The 18,503-nt window shown below is 40.8% G+C and overlaps 1 protein-coding gene across 1 annotated transcript in view; it reads right to left on the reverse strand.

Moving 5' to 3' along the window:
* Positions 1 to 1,437: 1,437 nt before the first annotated feature.
* Positions 1,438 to 18,503, reverse strand: part of TAF4B (TATA-box binding protein associated factor 4b) — a 112,553-nt gene continuing 95,487 nt past the window's right edge. The window contains exon 15 of the mRNA XM_074985816.1: positions 1,438 to 1,605. Coding sequence (XP_074841917.1) covers positions 1,438 to 1,605 — 168 coding nt within the window. The remainder of the gene's footprint in view (positions 1,606 to 18,503) is intronic.

Genomic DNA, 18,503 nt, shown 5'->3' on the forward strand with positions numbered 1-18,503 from the left:
TCCTTTTTTTGTTCTGGTCTTTTAGTAGCTCCAGGTTTCCATGAAGCTCATCCCATCCAGACTGTAGGATGTGAACCCCATCATGTGAGCCTGTGCATTTATATTCACATTCTAAATTCACTGCAAACTGTGACCCATTGGCAGAGCAGCCTGGCCCCGGAGCCTCCAGCCCAGAGCAGCCCAGCCAAGGTGTCAGAATCTGCCTCATGCAGGACATGCCTCCCCAGCGCCAACCCACCCGACTGGAACCCAGGGGGGCTGCAGAAGAGGTCCCTATCCTGCAGGCCCAGCATTGCCAGGGTGGGCAGAGGTGCTTTTCCCTACCTGCCCTGGTGCTATCACAAGGAGAGAGATGTAGGGAGTCGTCCTTCCTCACAGCAACCCTCCCTCAGCTCAAACCCTTCAATCAGGCCCCACCCCAGAGCCAAGACCCCCAGCCAGACCCCTTGCAGTTCAACCCTCTGTCTCAGTCCCAAGCCGTTCATCCCTGGCCACAACCCAGAGCCTGCACCCACTGCTGAAGCCCTCCCACACCTGCACCCTAATCTCTCGCCTCAGTTCAAAGCCCCTCATCTGCAGCTCCAACCCAGATCCCGCACCCTCATCCAGAGCCCTCACGCTCCTGCACCCGCACTCTCTGCCCCAAGCTTGAGCTCCCTCCAATACTCAGAACCCCTTGGCCCTACTGCCACCACATCCATTTGTTTTGTGCACCTATGTGAAGGTGCTGTGTTGCACATCACCTCCATATTGGTGCACACAAAATATATGCTGCTGGGGCCTGGGAAAACATTAGAGGGAATACAGCTCACATTCCTCTTGGCTTCATTTTCCTTTCGAGGAAGTAAGTGATATTACTCCATAATCCTTTGCTTGCTGCCTAGTTCCTAGCAAAACAGCTTTCAGAAATACTTACAACTAATTCCAAAGCCAGGAAATTCAAAGAGATGCTGACTCACATCGGCAATCCGCTAGCATACTGACGGACTGTTGGTTCGTTATTAGATACATTCATCAGGGAAGGTAGTGCCTTGAAATTTGTTTTCCTACATAAGGTTGGCTTACAGGAAGGCTTGATACATAAAATAGCAGTTCTAAAGTTTCACGTACTGAAGCAAGCGACATATCTAGGTGCATATCTTAAGTCTTCCGTCTGTGCAAGTTAAATGCATGCAGATGGGGCGGAGTACTTGTGTGCTAGGTGTCTTTACTGTTTTACAGACTGATTTAACCCAAATGTGATTGATTTTTTTTTTTTTTTTTTTAAAAACCCTCCACATGCTAAGTTATGCATTTAATAAAATTTTGCATCTGTAAACAAAAATCATCCTTATAACGGATTATTTTCCAGAAATTGGAATTTCAGGACAGTGCAACAATGCTTCAGTGTTATCTTTGGCAGTAGACAGCAAGAAATGAAAAGCAAGATTTGAATCATCACTTCAGAAGAGCCTGGTACAATGCTAGAGAATGCTTCATCTCCCTCTCTTGTTCCATGCAGAATATCAAGTCCCTGAGACAGATCCGGGTTATTCTTGGGCGAAAAAAATGTTTTGTTAGACTAACACCAGATGATCCAGAAGTATCTGCATTGCCATTCAAGCCCTAAACAGGGGTGGGAAGGGAGAGAAAAGAAAAGGAAAAATGAATTATTTTTCAAAATACAGATGTCCGTTTGTTCTCAATGACTACACTACTGAAATCCTGTAAAGGCAAACATCATCTTTCAAGTTGATGTTCTCCTTTATGAATATTTCTGTAAGACAGAAACCTATAATCCACAAATCCCATTTCTGCATTTCCTATGACTTAATTTATCTTTTGCAGCATAATTACTCTGCCATTTTAATTGGATATGCCAACAAATGATATCACACTAAACATTTTCACTGCAGATACACCTCAGTTAATGTTTGTACAGACAAAAATCATGCTAACAGTGATGTTAAGTTGCCATCTAATTACACAATAGCAGAATTGAGGAAAACTGAGTTTTCAGTTTGTGAGAAATTGACATCATAACATTTGGCTGTGATCCAATCATGGCCAAGACTGCTTTTCTTCATGATTTGCTACAAGTCACTAAAAAAAATTATTTTGGACAGACTGAAAAATGGTGTTTCCAAAACCACAAATCGCATCAAAAGCCACACACACTGTTCCCTGGCAGCACTTGAGTGCAATTAATAGATTTGTCAGTTTCACCACTGATCACCACTGAATAGTAGCTACTTGTCCAGGGCAGGAAACCTGGATATACCAAGCCCCCTGAAGTGTCAGGCTCTCCCAACCTACCAGCATGGCTGAGCTGCCACAGAACAAGAAAATCCACTTTTCCTAGCACCCCTGCTGGTCAGAATTCTGTGAAAAAGAACCTTGTCTGTGATTCAACAAAATTCCATCAAACCTGAATCAAGTCTGCAAGACATTTTCGGTTCACTGAACGAACATTTTCTGTTTTGTCAGGAAATTTTCCAGCTACCATACCCAAAATAAAGGGAAGGTATGGTTAAGAATTGCACAGAAATACACTGTTTTAGGAAAAGACAAGTCCTCATTTCCATCCACAACCGTTCTTGTGCTTCAGATGGTGACTTCCTCCCAAAACACAGCAGTTTGAGAAGAGACTCAAGTCTGAACACGTGGTAAGCATGTAAAAGAGGAACTGGAATAGTCTAACCATTCACCACCTATTTATAGTCATTTGTTGAAAACAGTGTTTAAAAATAATCCAGGAGATTATATAATTCAAAGCAAAAAAAACAAACAAACCACAGCCAAAGAATCTAAATGCTGGGAAGGCATTCCATAAACCTGCAGTTTATCCATCTCAGAGTCAGGTTTATCTGGATATGAAAATCCAACAAGAGGGAAAGCAGGGATTAGCTGTTGTATGTTCAGGGCGTTAGAATGAGCACATATATACAGCCAGCCCCATGAAACAGACAGATTAATTAATAGAAACAATGGAAGAGTATGATAAGCTAAACAATTGACTGGCTACTTATCTTGGGGCCAATCTATACTATACAGCCAGTCTCTTATCACTACTGCAGGCTTTTTGGTAATGAATGCAATTTGTACCAATGCAAGCACTCAGACTTTAACCTCAGCCAGGCAATGCCCACCAGCATCAATTCCACTTTGAGATGGTGTTACTTGGATGCAATCTTAACTATAGTCAATTCTTACCCCAACAGTCTCTGTGAAACTTCAGCAAAATAGGGCTGTCATATCTTGGCTTAAAAACTAATTAAAAACGGACCTTAGAAGCAAGCCAGTTAAGGACAGTCTGCAGCAATGAATTAGGTATTTATGCCACAAGGAGAGACTTTACATTAAAAAGCATTTAAATTTATAAGATAAAATGCATTAAAGGCACTCTCAGAGATTAGATGAAGATTTGCAGAAAATTAAGCAGTATTTCTTACTAGCAGCACGTGCAGAATTAAGCTCTATTTCATTTGCTTTACAATCATTAGTATTAAAAAATTATGACACCATCATTTGAAACTTTCAGCTTGTTAAACGGCTTGGAACAGATGTGTGCGTGGAGGGAAGACTGCTGGCCAGGTAGCATAAAAGAGGGCACTGCTGGCCAGGGAAGACACAAAGGGGTCACAGTTCAAGTTTGTCATATGACAACCCTGCAGGATCCAGGGAAGAGAGCTCTGCAGTGCAGCTGCCAGCACAGAGTTGAAAAGGAGGTCAATCCAACAGGATGCAGCAAAAGGCTCAAGGCAATGTTATAAATGAAACAAACCCCCAGGGATTTTCAGTAACCCAACAGCAATGTCCTTTATAATTCCAAGAACTTCATGGAGGTGAAAACACTTGCTAGATGGGAATTCTTATTTTTTTTTTTTTTTTTTTTTTTTTTTTAAAACACACAAATCCTCTCACTCTTACCTTGGAAAAATGGGGCACACATTGCAAATCCCCAAACTCTGTCTGGGAGCTGTCAATATGACAAGATGCTATAAGCAAGTGGAGAGCCCACCCTGTTTGGGTTGAAGAATTTTGTTTTTATTGTTTTGAAAGTAGTTAATTTTTTGAGGTATGGAATCCTTAGAAAGTCACATTTAGTGAACCCTACAAATTGGAAACTGCATTACCAAAGAACGTCGCCAGAAAAACAAAAACTGTAGTCTATTATGGTAAATTCACACCTGCAACTTCACAAGACAGCTGTCATCTAGTATACAAATCTTTATCAATAAGCTGTTTGAGTATAAAATTCTGATGGCCTTTCAATGGGCCAGACACATATGCAAATCAGCCACAACTACATTCTCCCAACTCACTTCTTGGAAAATTAAGAACACTGCAGATTTTTCTGAAAAGAAACAGATCAAGGCCCAGATTTGTAAAATGATAAACTGCACTCAGCACTGCAATACCTAACTGATTTAGGAGCCTAAACCTCATTTTCAAATGGATTTAGGTGCTTGGTAATGATCCAGTTGATTGCCTGTTAAAGCACAAGAAGTGACCAACTGTGACAACAGCTCATAGTTGTACAAGCATTTAGGCATTCAAGAGCCAGTATCTTGTTGGCAATCTGGGTCAGGCCATGCACAGATCTTAAGGAGCAACTGTAGGCGCTGCAAAAGGAACGAATCTGGTTGGAACGACACCTCAGAGGATGCTGGGTTGCTTTGAGGTTACAGTATGTAGACACCGCTTTTAAAGTACAAGTTAACTGCAGAACACATACTAGCAAAAGCTCAGATGTGCATCATTCTAATTCCCTCTTGGTCTGCCCTTCTCCACCCGCAGCAATTTGTTGTCCTTTCATATTTTGTTTTAAACTGGGGCGTAAGTGAAGGAAAAAAAAAGGGATGTGTTTGTAGACACTTTTTACCTTGAAGGATATTGCTTTAAAGGAAAACATCTTTCTGAAGTACCAAAAATACAAACCAGTATTCTGTGCTTACAATTGTGTGTTCACATTGTGCACTGAGAATCGCTAATTGCATCCGATGCCTGCATATGTCAAGAACAAAAGAAAATGGGTGCAATTTGCTGTTAATGCCAAAGAGCTTGAGTCAAGAGGACTTGGATTTTTGACACTTTGGGCCATATGTCCCTAGTGTCTCGCCTGCAAAGTGCTCTCTGTGGCATAACTCAGAAGATTCTTCTACTGCTCACTCTGTGAAGGAAGAAAATTAAGATGCCTCTCGCGAGGAATGGGAAGAGCTTCATTTGGATGTTGGATGACAGTTACTAACTCTAGATGCCTACACATCATCAGCTCCCACCTCTGCTTTGCAGAGATTACCCACAAACAGGTAAGACTTTGCAGGCTGGTAGCTGCAGGTCTGATCTCCGTCTTGGATGGAGTTTGTGTTAGTTTTCAAATAGAAAGGAAAGGGTCCTCTGTCTTCTCATACTACTCCCATTCATTCTAGAATTAGTATGCATATCATGTTAAGATACTTAATAGCTGCTGTTTCCTTTTTGTAAGAGAATGATTTTTAAAAAAGGATGGAAATCTCATCTATAGGGATTTCCCTCCTATCATCTGTATTACAGCAACAGATGTCCTAACTAAGGTCAGGGCACCATTGGTGCCCAGTGAAAAACAAACTAAGCTCCTTGGGGCGGAGCTTAAGGTCACAAGGAGGGAGAGGAAGCAGGAGGTACAGGCAAATGAAGTAACTGCTCAAAGTCAAAGCAGGTCAGTGGCAGAACCAGGCACAGAATCCATGATTTTTAACTCCCATTCCAGTGCCCTAACCAATGAACCAAGCTGCTATGTTCTGGGAAAATGTGTTAGAAGACATGCCATTGAAAGAACTGTATCATTGCAAATCAAAAAATGGTTCAGATGTATCCCCCCAAGGGCACCAAATTCCCCTGGACCAGGGGTCAGCAATCAAAATAGGAGGAAGAGCCATTTTTTCGTATTTGGTAAAAGCGCAATAAATTCAAGAGTCACCATGCGTGTGAATACGAGACGGTCCTTAATAACTAACATCAAACCATACTTTTTGTAACACCTATTTTAAGAACAGCACACACAGACCCTTGCCCTAGACCACAGGAAATACAAGCTTCTTTCCATTCAAAGAAGATTTTCATTCATGCAAATATGATTTTACAGAAAATGTATTAAAAAGTGTTCTGTCCTAACTGCATCTGGGCAACCTTTTGAACAATTGGGATTTCACCTAAATCTATTGACAATTTCTCTCCCTCCAACATTGTAAAAATATGAGAGGCTTAAAGGAAATGAAGTCACAAGCAAGGTCAGCTGAATAACTGCCTTTCCCTCCCTCTGAAAGCATTTAGATTTTTACTACCCAAGGCACAAATGAAGAGAGTGATCTAATGAAAGGCATGATCTTGAGTGGAGAGAGACTGGAGACAAACTGAGGAAGCACCAGGCACTTTGAACAGATGAGGAAGGCGGCTTCCAAATCAGTTAGTGGAATAAAGTTAAGAAAGCCCATTAAAAGAATACAAAACCACCAGCACAAATCCCTCACTAACTTGAAGGTAGAGCCTACCAGAGTAAGATCCTTACTGTGGGGAAGGAACAGATCCATTGGTAAAGGACACCCGTTTCCCTATACAAAAGAACCTGAACAGTGCTTTCAAAGCACCAAATGCACTCTAAGCTCCACTCCTGTAGCAGAATCAAAACTGCAATCAAGAACTGGTGGACTGCAGCTGTAGAGAACTTGCTCCATCACAAACATGTTCTGGCTTTTCCCCTAGCGGGCCACGTGATGTCCCCTACTTTGGGGTGGCAGAGGGGAAGGGCACAGGGCTGTGCAGCCTCGTAGTCTGAGGATTCCACAAGAATCAGGAAATCCTCAAGCTACTGTTTTAGCGCAGCTTTGAGGTCACTTTACAAAAACTCTCCAACTGTTAATCTGAAAAAAGCATGAGTGGGAGCCAAACTCCATGAAAGCTCCTGTGGGGGTAGGCAGACATGTGGCCATATTCATATGTTGGAAACAATTATGGCATGAAGTATTGAAACCAGAGGAAGATAAACGAATGAGCAGCATTGAGAGTGAGCACATTAGTCTACACAAGGCAGCTATAATTAGAGAATTACCACATGCTCTAAGGAATAAATTTATTAATTATGGTCCTTTATGGAACTTATCAGAAATAAAGACAGGAACAGCACTGCATGATCCAGAGAGAAGGAAACTACATAGTCGATGACATGCTCTTGGTTTTTGCTAATATAGGCAGAGAATTGTGGGTCTGGAAGAATTGTAGGGATCTCAGTAGGGTCATCTAAGCCAGTCCCCTGTCCTCAGTGCAGGACTAAGTACTAACTAGTCCATTCCTGAAGCTCTAACCTGTTCTTAAAACCCCCAGTGATGGAGATTCTACAAAATCCCCTAGGCAATTTGTTCTAGTGCTCAACTCTGACAGGATTTTTTTTTCCTAATATCTAACAAATCTTCTTTGCTGCAGTTTAAGCCCTTTGCTTCTTGTCCTATCCTCAGAGGCTGAGTACAGATGTCCACCTTTCTTGTAACAATATTTTTATGTATTTGAAAACTTGTGTCCCTCCTCCAATCTTCTCCAGACTAAACAAACCCAGCTTTTTTCCAGCTTCTCACAGGCCATGTTTTCTAGACTTTTACATTCTCCCCTTGACTTTCTTCAATTTGTCCACATCCTTCCTGAAATGCAGCTCAGCAATATACGTCAATTGCAGCCTTACCAGCGTAGGATAGAGCAGAAGAATTACTTACGTCTTGCCACATACCACACTCCTGATAATATACCCCCAAATGATTTTTGCTTTCCTCTTGTTCTTTTTCAGCAAGTGTTTCAACTGTTGACTCATATTTAGCGTGTAGTCCACTATAATCTGAAGATCCCATTCTGCAGTACTCCTTCCTAAAGTAGTTATTTTCCATTTCGTATGCGTGCAACTGATTGTTCCTTCCTAAGTGTAGTATTTTGCATATACTTGAGATCACTTCTCCGGTTTTCTCAGATCATTTTGAATTATAATCCCATCCCACAAAGCACTCGCAACCTTTCCCAGCTTGGCATAGTCTCCAAATTATCTAACATTATTTGTGGATATATTGAACAGAATGGGACCCGGGACCTATCCCTGAAGGTCCCCAGTCTTTATGCCCTTCCAGTTGACAACGAATCACTGGAAATCCATTCCCAGAGTAGTTATCAAACAGTTATGCACTCACGTATCTTATATGTCCCTAGCTCATGAGAAGTTAACACAAGACCATATCAAAAGCCTTAATAAATTTAAGACGTGCTACATTACTACTCCCCCTGCTCCCACTCTGATATCCTCAGAGAAGAGGTATGACATGATTTGTTCCTGAAAAACCCATGCAGACTTATCTCATCTTCTAGATGTCCGCAAATTGATTATTTGTTCCATTACCCTTCTGGGTACTGAAGTTAAGCTGACTAGTCTGTAGTTCCCCTACGTTGTCCTTATTCCCCCTATTCTATACTGGCCCTGTCTTTATCCTCTTCCTTGGTACACTGATACCCAAATATAAAATGTCAAAAACAGGCAACCTGTCCCCTTTCCTTCCTTCCTTCAAAAATAAGAATCCTTTATGTACCTGCAAGCTCACCATAAGATACCATGTGATAAATTAGAAGGCATATGATTATGATTGCCAGGACTATTTTAGTATAGAGCAAAGAGAACAAATTGTTCCACAAGATTTTAGGGTTACAAATCAAAAGAAGAAAAAAAGGAACCTTTTACAGCCCTACAAGTCAGTGACATCTGACTCATCAGATTATTCTGAAGAACTATTGATGGGAAAGTGTCCAGTGGACCCAGAGTGTTTTCTGGCATTTGTAATGAGCTAACAGTTCTGTACCTGAATACTTCAAAAGCATGAGTGAAGAATTTGACAAATTGGTGATTATGCAGTAAGAATACCAAGGTTTGTGCTGTAATTATCTCTGTTTGAACTGATGAGGTCTCCAAGCTATTAAGCGAAAGTAGATGTAACCAACTGGAACAGTAAGACCACAGACTTCTTGTATATGTTTCCAAGTGCTGTCAATAGTGTCAGTGATCAGAGCTGCCCACTCAGGACCTGATTGAAAGCTCACTGAAATAAGCAACTTTTTCCAATTAGAACTCCTGCTCAGGTTTAAGAGTAACTGGTTGATACCAAGGCTGTTTAAAAATGTTAACATGTTGTTCTCACCATATAGGCAAATCCCTAGCCCACTCTGCTTTTTGTAGATTCATGTTAATTTTGTTTCTTCAGCTCCTAGAACCAACTGTTTTCATTACATTAGTGTGGAGTAAATACATTAAAAATAAATATTCCAAGGAGAGAGAGAGTGTGTGCGCTTCAAAGGATTCTTTCTGTAGGATTTTTTCCTATATATTCACAGTAACTCTGTTGTGTACTATGTACACCAAAATACAAGCAGCAGAGAAAGAAAGACAGAAAGAAAGACAGTTAAGTTACAAGAAAGAAAGAAGACAGAAAGAAAGACAGTTAAGTTACAAGAACGACACAAAAACGCAGACCTGATATAGTTCCTGTTCTTAATACATCCTACATAGAAAGCAATGCTAGGGCACTGGACTGCGATTTCAATCTGGGTGCCATTCCCTATTCAGAGACTTCAGAGGGAGTCACAAGCAAATCATTTATAATGGACTCTGTGTCCAAAAGATCACTATCTTCATTCTGCAGATAACACTTGTCTAATCTCAGAGACCATGAAGAGGATAAAAATCCATTAATGATTGTTAGGTGCTCAGATACTACAGGGAGGAAGGCCAAATAGAAGGCTGGTTGTACTGCTGGTTAACTAGTTAGTTATCTAACTAACACTGCTGAAAGGCAGCACTTTTACACGAAATGAATCCAATACAGCTTTCAGTCTTGCCATCTGTAAGTCAGAGGGACTTTTCATATCAGTCTGCACCAAAATGACCAGAAGGATCACAGCGTAACCCACAAAAAGCAAAAAGGTACTTGCTGAAACAAATCCATACTTCTCCAGTTACACCAAACAGGATTAGACTCTGCTTCAACGTGCCCTACTCTGATAAACCCTGATTGGCTAATAGTACTTGTGTCCACGAAACTGGCTCGAATGGTCTCTGAAATTGCATTTTTTTTAATGCAATACACAAACTTGTTTAAAAAGGAGATCAAGTTGAAGTCTGAAGGGCTTAAATCTTTATTTCCACGCTGTTTATCATGCAGCTGAAAACCAAATATACATATTTATGATATCTTTAGACTAAAAAGGAGCTCCACTCCACTGTCAAAGATTACAGAACAGAACAAGATACTCAGCTACATTTTTTCGCTCAGCTTTCACTGACACTTTTTACAAACCCTTTTCAAATGTAGGCAACGTGTTTTACATATTGAAACAAATTACTGCAAATGTAATGTCAGTTTATTCACGATTATGCCCAACATTCATATACATGTCACTTTCTACAGCTACATCAGATGCTTAATCTGTACCTAGAGGTAATGAATACTGTACAAATGTCATGTTAGTTAACAGACAATTATTAAGATGAAGTTTTCTGGCTCTTTGCCACATCATTTTAAGCAATATATTGTCAACTAAATTATAAATCTCTTGACCCTTCACATGTCATCAACATTTATGTGTGTTACCAATATGTTCAGCCTAAAGCTACAATGCAATTAGTCATTTAAATTGCAGATATCCTTCACACTTAAGAATTAAACGAATCTCTATACACGGACAACACTATATGGGCGAATGAGCTGCATTCCTTAAATATATAAATGGCAATTTAGCATATCTTTATCTAGTTACATGCTAAACTATTATGTCAAAAGTATGACCTAAACTGACAACTGCCAGGAAATTCAGAGCCGGAAGTGAAACTACTGCCTGAAATAAGAGGGCTGTGCCTGGGTTTTACCGCAAAATACAATATTTTTTATTTCAAAGTTTCCTTTTTGTGACTACAATATACTGTACCTCAACTGGACAGCACACTTAAGACTGGAGCATAAACGCTTGAACTGTCTGGTGGTTTTAATGGTCTGTAGATATGAAATGCATGTTTTTGTTTTTTTTTGTTTTTTTTTTTAAAAAACACCCTTTTAGTTGAAAGGACCTCCTCTGTCAAGAGTTTTAGGCCATCAGAGGTTACAACCAGCTCATTTAGTCTGACAAAGGACAACTCAGATTGCCAGTGCTATCTAGTATAAGTTGAAGTGCTCTCAGCCAGCATCCTTAGAACCTCACCAGTGCCAGACGAGAGAATTTGCTGGACCACGGGAGGTCAATATGGTCTAGCAGCATTACCAACAGTTCCCCTGCTTACTGGGCTCTTAGAAGACATTTGGGGTAAATTACAGCTAACTACCAGCACCAAACACTTAGCCAGGACTGGTGGCTGTAAACAAATTTGATGGGATCACAGGAAACTTGGTCACACCCCTAAGTGGTCATCCAGCTAACTAACATCATGCTAGATTACAGATGTAGCCAGACACGAGTGTGCTGGACCAGAGAAGTTCAACCGGTACCTTCATCTATTGTCCTTCTGGAACAACTAAAATCAGAAGTATTACACTCCACTTTAGGATTAGATTAGCACATGTCACGGGTAGAGAATATGAGGGACTGAGGCACACACAATGCCACTGCAACAGCAAGAAAATGATTAAGTGAGAGAGACAGTTAGAGACAAACCTGGCAAATGACTTGCAGCCTCATACTGCAGAAAGTAGCAAAACACCTCTCCCCGCTACTACCAGTCCCTGCTGACTGGACCTGAAAGAAAATTCCTTCCCAAGCTCACATATGGAAATCAGTTAGACCCTGAACACATGAATCCCAACCAGCCAAGCACAAGAGACCATGTTCAATGTCACCTCGGCACTGTGGCACACCCCTTCTTCCAAGTCCCTTTGTCACACATGGCCATTTCCGATGCTTTAGAAGGAGACCACAGAACTAGACTGGAGTGAGGGAATGTCAAAGGGGGGCACTTATTTCAAAGCTGCCCCCATCTTCACTGTGAATCTGAAATTCAAAGGCAGTTTGCACAGCTGTCATTATGCTAATGAGGCACTGAATACGCACATCAGCGCCTCATTAGCCTGCTTCGCATTGCCTCATTACCATGTCACCTCCGACGGGAGAGTGGTTGTGTAGCAGCAGCCAGGAATTCTAAGGGACTCAGAGCTCCAGCCGGTGTCACTGCCACTGCCAAAGTAGCCTTGGCAGCAGCTGAAGATCCAGGCCTGTTTGAAAAGCTACTGAGGGGGCAATCGTCATCCCTCTCACCCCCAACCCGTCAGCAGGCCTGGGCTCAGTATTGTAGCACATCTACTTGCACGTTAGAAGTTCACACCCAACATGAAGTGACTGCTTTCAAAGTCACATTTTCAACAAGCTTTTAAGAAGCTGTTTCAGCTGCACTAATGTGTGTTAATGAATGGCATCCAGCAGCAGACAGGCACGCTGATCAGATTGGAAGCTGGGCACATCCCATTATACAAGCAGCAGCAGCAACCCAGTTCTCATCTCCTACTGCGCTAGTGGTCTGAGTTTAAATTAGATTTAAATGTAGCTGCATATTGATCCAATATTTGTGTTGATGAATTATGTAAATGTCCACGCACAAACACTTCATTGAGAGAAGTAAGAACGAAAGTTGCTTATACCTACAAGAGCTAATGTCCAAATGAACATTTAAAAAGCTATTAGATACATTAAACACTGCAAACTAGGAAGTCCTGCTTAATTACTTCCCTTTTGTGTTAAGCTGCTCCCCTAGGGCTAGGGGGTCTCTGGCAGTGATGTGGGGCAGTAGAGACCTGTTGCTCAGGGTTTATTCAGTTCCCTTATATAAGCACGTCCAAAGCTGCAGACGCAAGTTTTCAGTACTGTTGATAGTTGTATCAAACTAAAGCTGCCAGAAATCCTGTCATAAATGGTGCTCATAAAATGGACAGCCCAACTCACCCATCTAGCCTGATCAGACTAGCAGGGATTCCAATTCTAGAAGAGAAAAAAATCTGGTAACCATCTACCATTCTAGATTCTGATTTCTTCCCTAGTCTGTGATAAAAGGGGGCAGTAACTTGGATGGAGAAATAGTTTGTAGGGGAATCTAATCTCCCTCCAAATACCTGTTGCTGGGAGGAGCTGCTAGCTTATTTCATGAATATGTAAATGGTGACTGAGCTGAAGCCCTGCATAGGACTTCATTTCTACTCCAGAAAGTGACATAGGACAAGCTATCCAAACTTTGATTCCTTGTGGTATGGAGATTTTGAAATTGATTTCAGACCTCTGCTTAATATACAAGCAACAGCAACCCAGTTCTCATCTCCTAGTGAGCCAGTAGTCCAACAAATGACTGGGGTGTTCTTCCTACATTTCAGGGGAAGGTGCTTGAAGGTGTCTGCATGGCTCATTTCCAGTGGTTTTCAGAGTTCAGGTTTCATCATCTCACCTTCCAATGCTGTGGGGCTGGGTGCCAGTATTGAACAAGCAGTTGCCCATAGGTATGTGAATACAAAGGAAAGAACTTACAAGGGTTGAGTCAGATACCTTCAGAAATACCTAGGACCTACACCAGCCTGGGTGTGTCTAGCCTCTGTTTGCAAGACGCTGGAAATGAGCGACAAGGAATTGATCACCTGATGATTACCTGTTTTGTTCATTCCCTTGGGGGCACCTGGCATTGGCCACTGTCAGAAGACAGGATACTGGACTTGATGGGCCTATGGTCTGACCCAGTGTGGCTGCTCTTATGAGAAAGTCCTGCAGGTTTGGAATCATGGTGTTTCAATGGGATTCTTCAGTCTTAAAAATGAAGACTCATGCCCAATGTTCCCTCTAAATTTTCCAATGCATGGGAAGAATAAATTTCTATGTGAGCCAATGCATGCGTGGATGTGCACGTGAGCTGGATAATAGAACCTATGTGATTTATCACCAGTGTTACTTTCAATCCTAAATCCCATCCTGCATCTTATCTTGCTTACTAGCCATGTTATCAAACTTTTGTAGGCAGGAGCTGGCGTCCTGCAGCAGTCAAGGTACTTGCACAGCTGTGAACTGATCTAACCACGCCAGCCATAACAGGTGTTATTTACAAAGCAGTGTCAGGATGTGCTGCGCTATAGAAACCATGAAGGAGATAAAATTTGAGAAAGGTCAAAGTGATTTAGGCTCTGAATCCTCGAGGAAAGGTGCTGGAATTTAGGTCCAAAGACCACCAAAAATGGTATACTGTCTAAGATAATTCTTGGACTTATTTTGGGTAATGTTTTAAAAAGTACTTAAGCTCCATTTTCAAAAATAGTTTTAGGTAACTCAGAGCCTGTCTCATTGAAAGGCAATGGAAGTTAGTTCAAGACACTTTCTGGAAATCTGGCTTAAGTGCTTTTCAAAATGTTACCCAAAAATCTGCCAAAGAATTCTAGACAGGTAATAGATCAGGAAACAGAACAATTTTACTTCTTAGTGGTGCTGAAGCTCTTAAAGCACCCACTTGAGGGTAGAGACAGGAACATCTAAGAAAGTGAAAGCCAGGAAGCTGTTAATTTAGTTTTAGGCTTCTGCACATGCACACAATGCTCAGTGTTTCTAGAGCAGAGCATTTATGCAGCTAATTTGGATTTACATGTGATTGTCAAGAACCTATTATCTTCCCTATTATCATTATATTATGTTGAACCTATTATCAACATTCTTCCACTCTACTCAGTGTTGACAAGGCCTGAACTGGAGCAGTGTCTCCAGTTCTGAGCGTCTCATTTCAGGAAAGATGCAGATAAATTGAAGAAAGCCAAGAGAAAAGCAACAAAAATTAAAGATCTAGAAAACAGGACCTATGAGGAAAGATTAAAAGAACTGGGTTTGTTTAATCTTGAAAAGAAAAAAAAATGGGTGGCAGGGAGAACATACATTTTCAGGTATCTATAAAATATTCCAAGAAGGAGGGTGAAATGTTATTCTCCTTAACCTCTGAGGCTAAGACAAGAAACAATGGATTTAAATTGCAGCAAGGGAGGTTTAGACTGGACATAGAATATCTTGAAATTCTGTCCAGAATTTGAAAGCTGAGAAATTGCAGTGAATGCTATTTTGTTTCCAGTGTAAATCACACATTCCTCATTTACATTACACTGCATCTAGACAATGTGCTGTTAAATTCTAGAACTGATATAGATTTGCAGGAGCTAGAACTTTGCATAATGGAAACCAATTTTATAAACACTATTGAGAACTTGTGGTTTTGTCTTTCTTCAGCAAAAGGGATTCCCTGCATTTGATTTAGGAATTTTTAACAACTATGTTCTGAAAAATGATACTCTTCACAACAACTATTTCATCACCATATGAGGTAGCCTCCATTTTAGATAGAGACAACTGACTGCTTCATAGTTAACAGTTTATGACTTATGAACCAATACAAACCATTAAATATGATGCACAATAAGAAGAAACAGCATGAGAAATGGTGGCTCAGTGATTTCCCTCACCAAACCTAGCTCTCCCCACTTCATGGAGAATTTCTAAAACATCCTTGTCACATACATTTTTAAGGTGTCCTCTTTCAATTCACTGACTTTCCCCTCTTTGTGGAAAGAGGATAAAAAAAATCTGAGGAGCTGAAATCATGGTCTCTGACCCTTGTGCCCATCAAAAAAAAGTGTGTTACTGAAAAGAGGTTCTGATGATCCTTGGAATGCAGCTTCTAGCAACTGGCATGTATTATTAGGATAACCAGATTCTTTCACAAGGGCTTAAAACCCACATTCACTTAAATGTGGATGTTTAATCCAAGTAGAGATTATAACAACTGTCTCAAACAAAAACAATAAGATAGTTTTTTATATTGATATTTTTCATGTAGAGTCTAGATCTGGAAACGTTAGCCCTATTGACTTGAGTCTCTTCATTGGTTTTTCCACGGCCATGACACTGCTGAAATGTGGTGGCATGTATCCATCAATAGCCATTACACACACAGTTTACTCTGTACTGTGGCACAGATGTGTGCTGTGCTTTAGAGAACAAAGGAAGGGCTATATAGTTGCCTAGAGGAGTTTACAATTCCATTCAGACATAAAAAGCAGGGGGATGACAAAGGGTAATGGGGCTTTAAGGGAGACAAAAGGTTCAAACAGTGGCTCATAGATGCTTGTGTCAGTATCTTAGTTCCCAGCTCATTTGTCCCATTTTATTCTCAAAACTCTTAGAAATTTCTTTAAGACACTTGACAATATTATTTTGTCTTCAAAATATCTCAAGTGCAGGAGTGACTAGCACACAAGAGTGAATACACAGCACTGGACTGAGAGTCAAGGAAGAAATGGATGAGGGACAACATAAGCACAGAGAATGCAGAATAATCCACTTGCTGGAAGTAGGAAAGTAGGGAAAAGACACTGTGCACATACCAGATGGATTTTAGCCCTTTACTTATTATTTTGGGAGCAGTGACTGAAACCGTTACAGTCGAGTGTGTTAAGTTGCCCTCTGTCACTGCTTGCTAGGTTTCTCTCCCCAGTGAAGGAAGATTTTTAATGTAAAAACATTAATTTATGTAGGGGAAAAATTTCACTTCAACATTTGGAAACTAATCATCTCTCTCCTTAAATACCCCAGAGCTTTAGTTTATCTAACTGACTAATGGCACAAAACACTTCCATTTATTTTTAAATATGGAGTTATAGTATGAGAGCACAGAAAAATGACGCATATCACCATCTTATTCTTATTTTCAGATGTGCTGGAGCACAGATGAATGCACCAGAATGCACGTGCATAAACGTTACCTGATGCATTTTAAAATAATTATCATGCACGTCCAAGAAAGCCTAATACTAAAATGAACATTACATATTTAATTGAATTACACAAAGGGCAATGAGAATGCAAAAAAATTCCTTCCACTACACAGAACTTAGGTACTGATAATGGATACAGGAGTATTAAGGACAGACTCACTCCCTTTTGCTATAAAACTAAAAAATTCTGGCATTTAAGGAGAAGCCTAATGCTTTCCACATTTACAATACAAAATGAACAATTACACTCTACAAGTTTAAATTACTACGACAAGTTGCCCCCAAAGATGATTTTAAAGATATCAAATGTGTGGAGGCCTAAAGCCACACTGTACTTGTTTCATCAATTTGAATTCATTGCATAAAATTAATCACTAGCATGTGCTTATCCCATGACAGCATGCTGGGCACATAGTGAAGGAAAATGGTGCTTCAGAGCCCCTGCATCATCAATGGTGTTGAGCAGGGCTGTGTGCTTGCACTTATGCTATTTGCCATTTTCTTTGGGATTATGCTACTAGAAATTCTTTCAGAGACAGAGGGGTATTTCTATGCACTTCTGCACAGGGGGCTGCATCTTCAATCTCCTCCAACTTCATGCTCATACTAAACTGATTGATTTGCTCATTAGGGGTCTTCTCAGCTGATGACCATGCACTTAGAGCACATATCTGAAGACACGCAGCATCAAACTGACTGCTTCTCTAGATCAGCCAAGCCATTTGGTTTCCTTGTGTCTGATGGAGTTCAAAGTGCTTTATGAGCTTGCTCCAGGAAAAAAAAAAAAATTACAGTTGACGACACTGCTTAAAGCAGTAGAAAAATATGGCTATCTTGGCAGCACTTGATCTAATAATCGTGATCAATGATTAAAAAAATTGCATGGCACATTTCTAAATCCAGTTCTGCCAATGGTTGACTCACTGCCTGGGGAAGGCAATAAGCATTTGATTTCACACCAATTGTCTATCATGCAATTGTGTTTAGCACTGTTTTCTACAGCGCTATAGCAGCCACTTGACTGAACTAGAGAATTTTCAAATGTGCTGTCTGCATCTCATCTGTATCGCCAAGTGGTCAGACAGGATACCAAAACATCTGGAAGTCCTGGAGTGGGACTGCCTAACCAATCATACAGGCACCAATTCACTGGCAGCCATCTAATATGGATAGGTGATTTGTCACTTTCCCAAGTCTATTTTAATGGACTGGTGAAAATGGAAGCACATATGCTGGGAGGCCAACTAAAAGTGACATCAGGATACCCTCAAAGCTCATTAAAAGCTGGCCAGGTCTAACTGAACACATGGGAAGTTTTACTTCTGACCACACAGGAAAAAAGGTAGACTTGTTGGTCTGTTAAGCAAATAGCAGAACAGAAAAAGGTCAAAGACGTGGGAGCAAAGAAAGCAGACTGTACAAAACACCTGGCCACATCTGCCCCATGTGCAGCACATCTGAGGATTCATCACTGGCTTGTGTTTGTACAAGCACTTAAACAAGTTGACTTCTATGTTCACTATTACTGGAAACTCCAACATTGGTTCAGAAGTTCCCAAGAAAGACAGAGAAGATTCCTTTTTCACTATTAAAACGTGTTGTGAAATGGAAAAGCATCAAAAAGGTTTTTTCCAAAGAATTAGGCACTCTTCGACAAACTACTCCTCTGACCCCAGAACAACAAGCACCACACATTGA

The sequence above is a fragment of the Carettochelys insculpta genome, chromosome 2 (assembly GCF_033958435.1).
Source record: "Carettochelys insculpta isolate YL-2023 chromosome 2, ASM3395843v1, whole genome shotgun sequence".
Taxonomy (NCBI): domain Eukaryota; kingdom Metazoa; phylum Chordata; order Testudines; family Carettochelyidae; genus Carettochelys; species Carettochelys insculpta.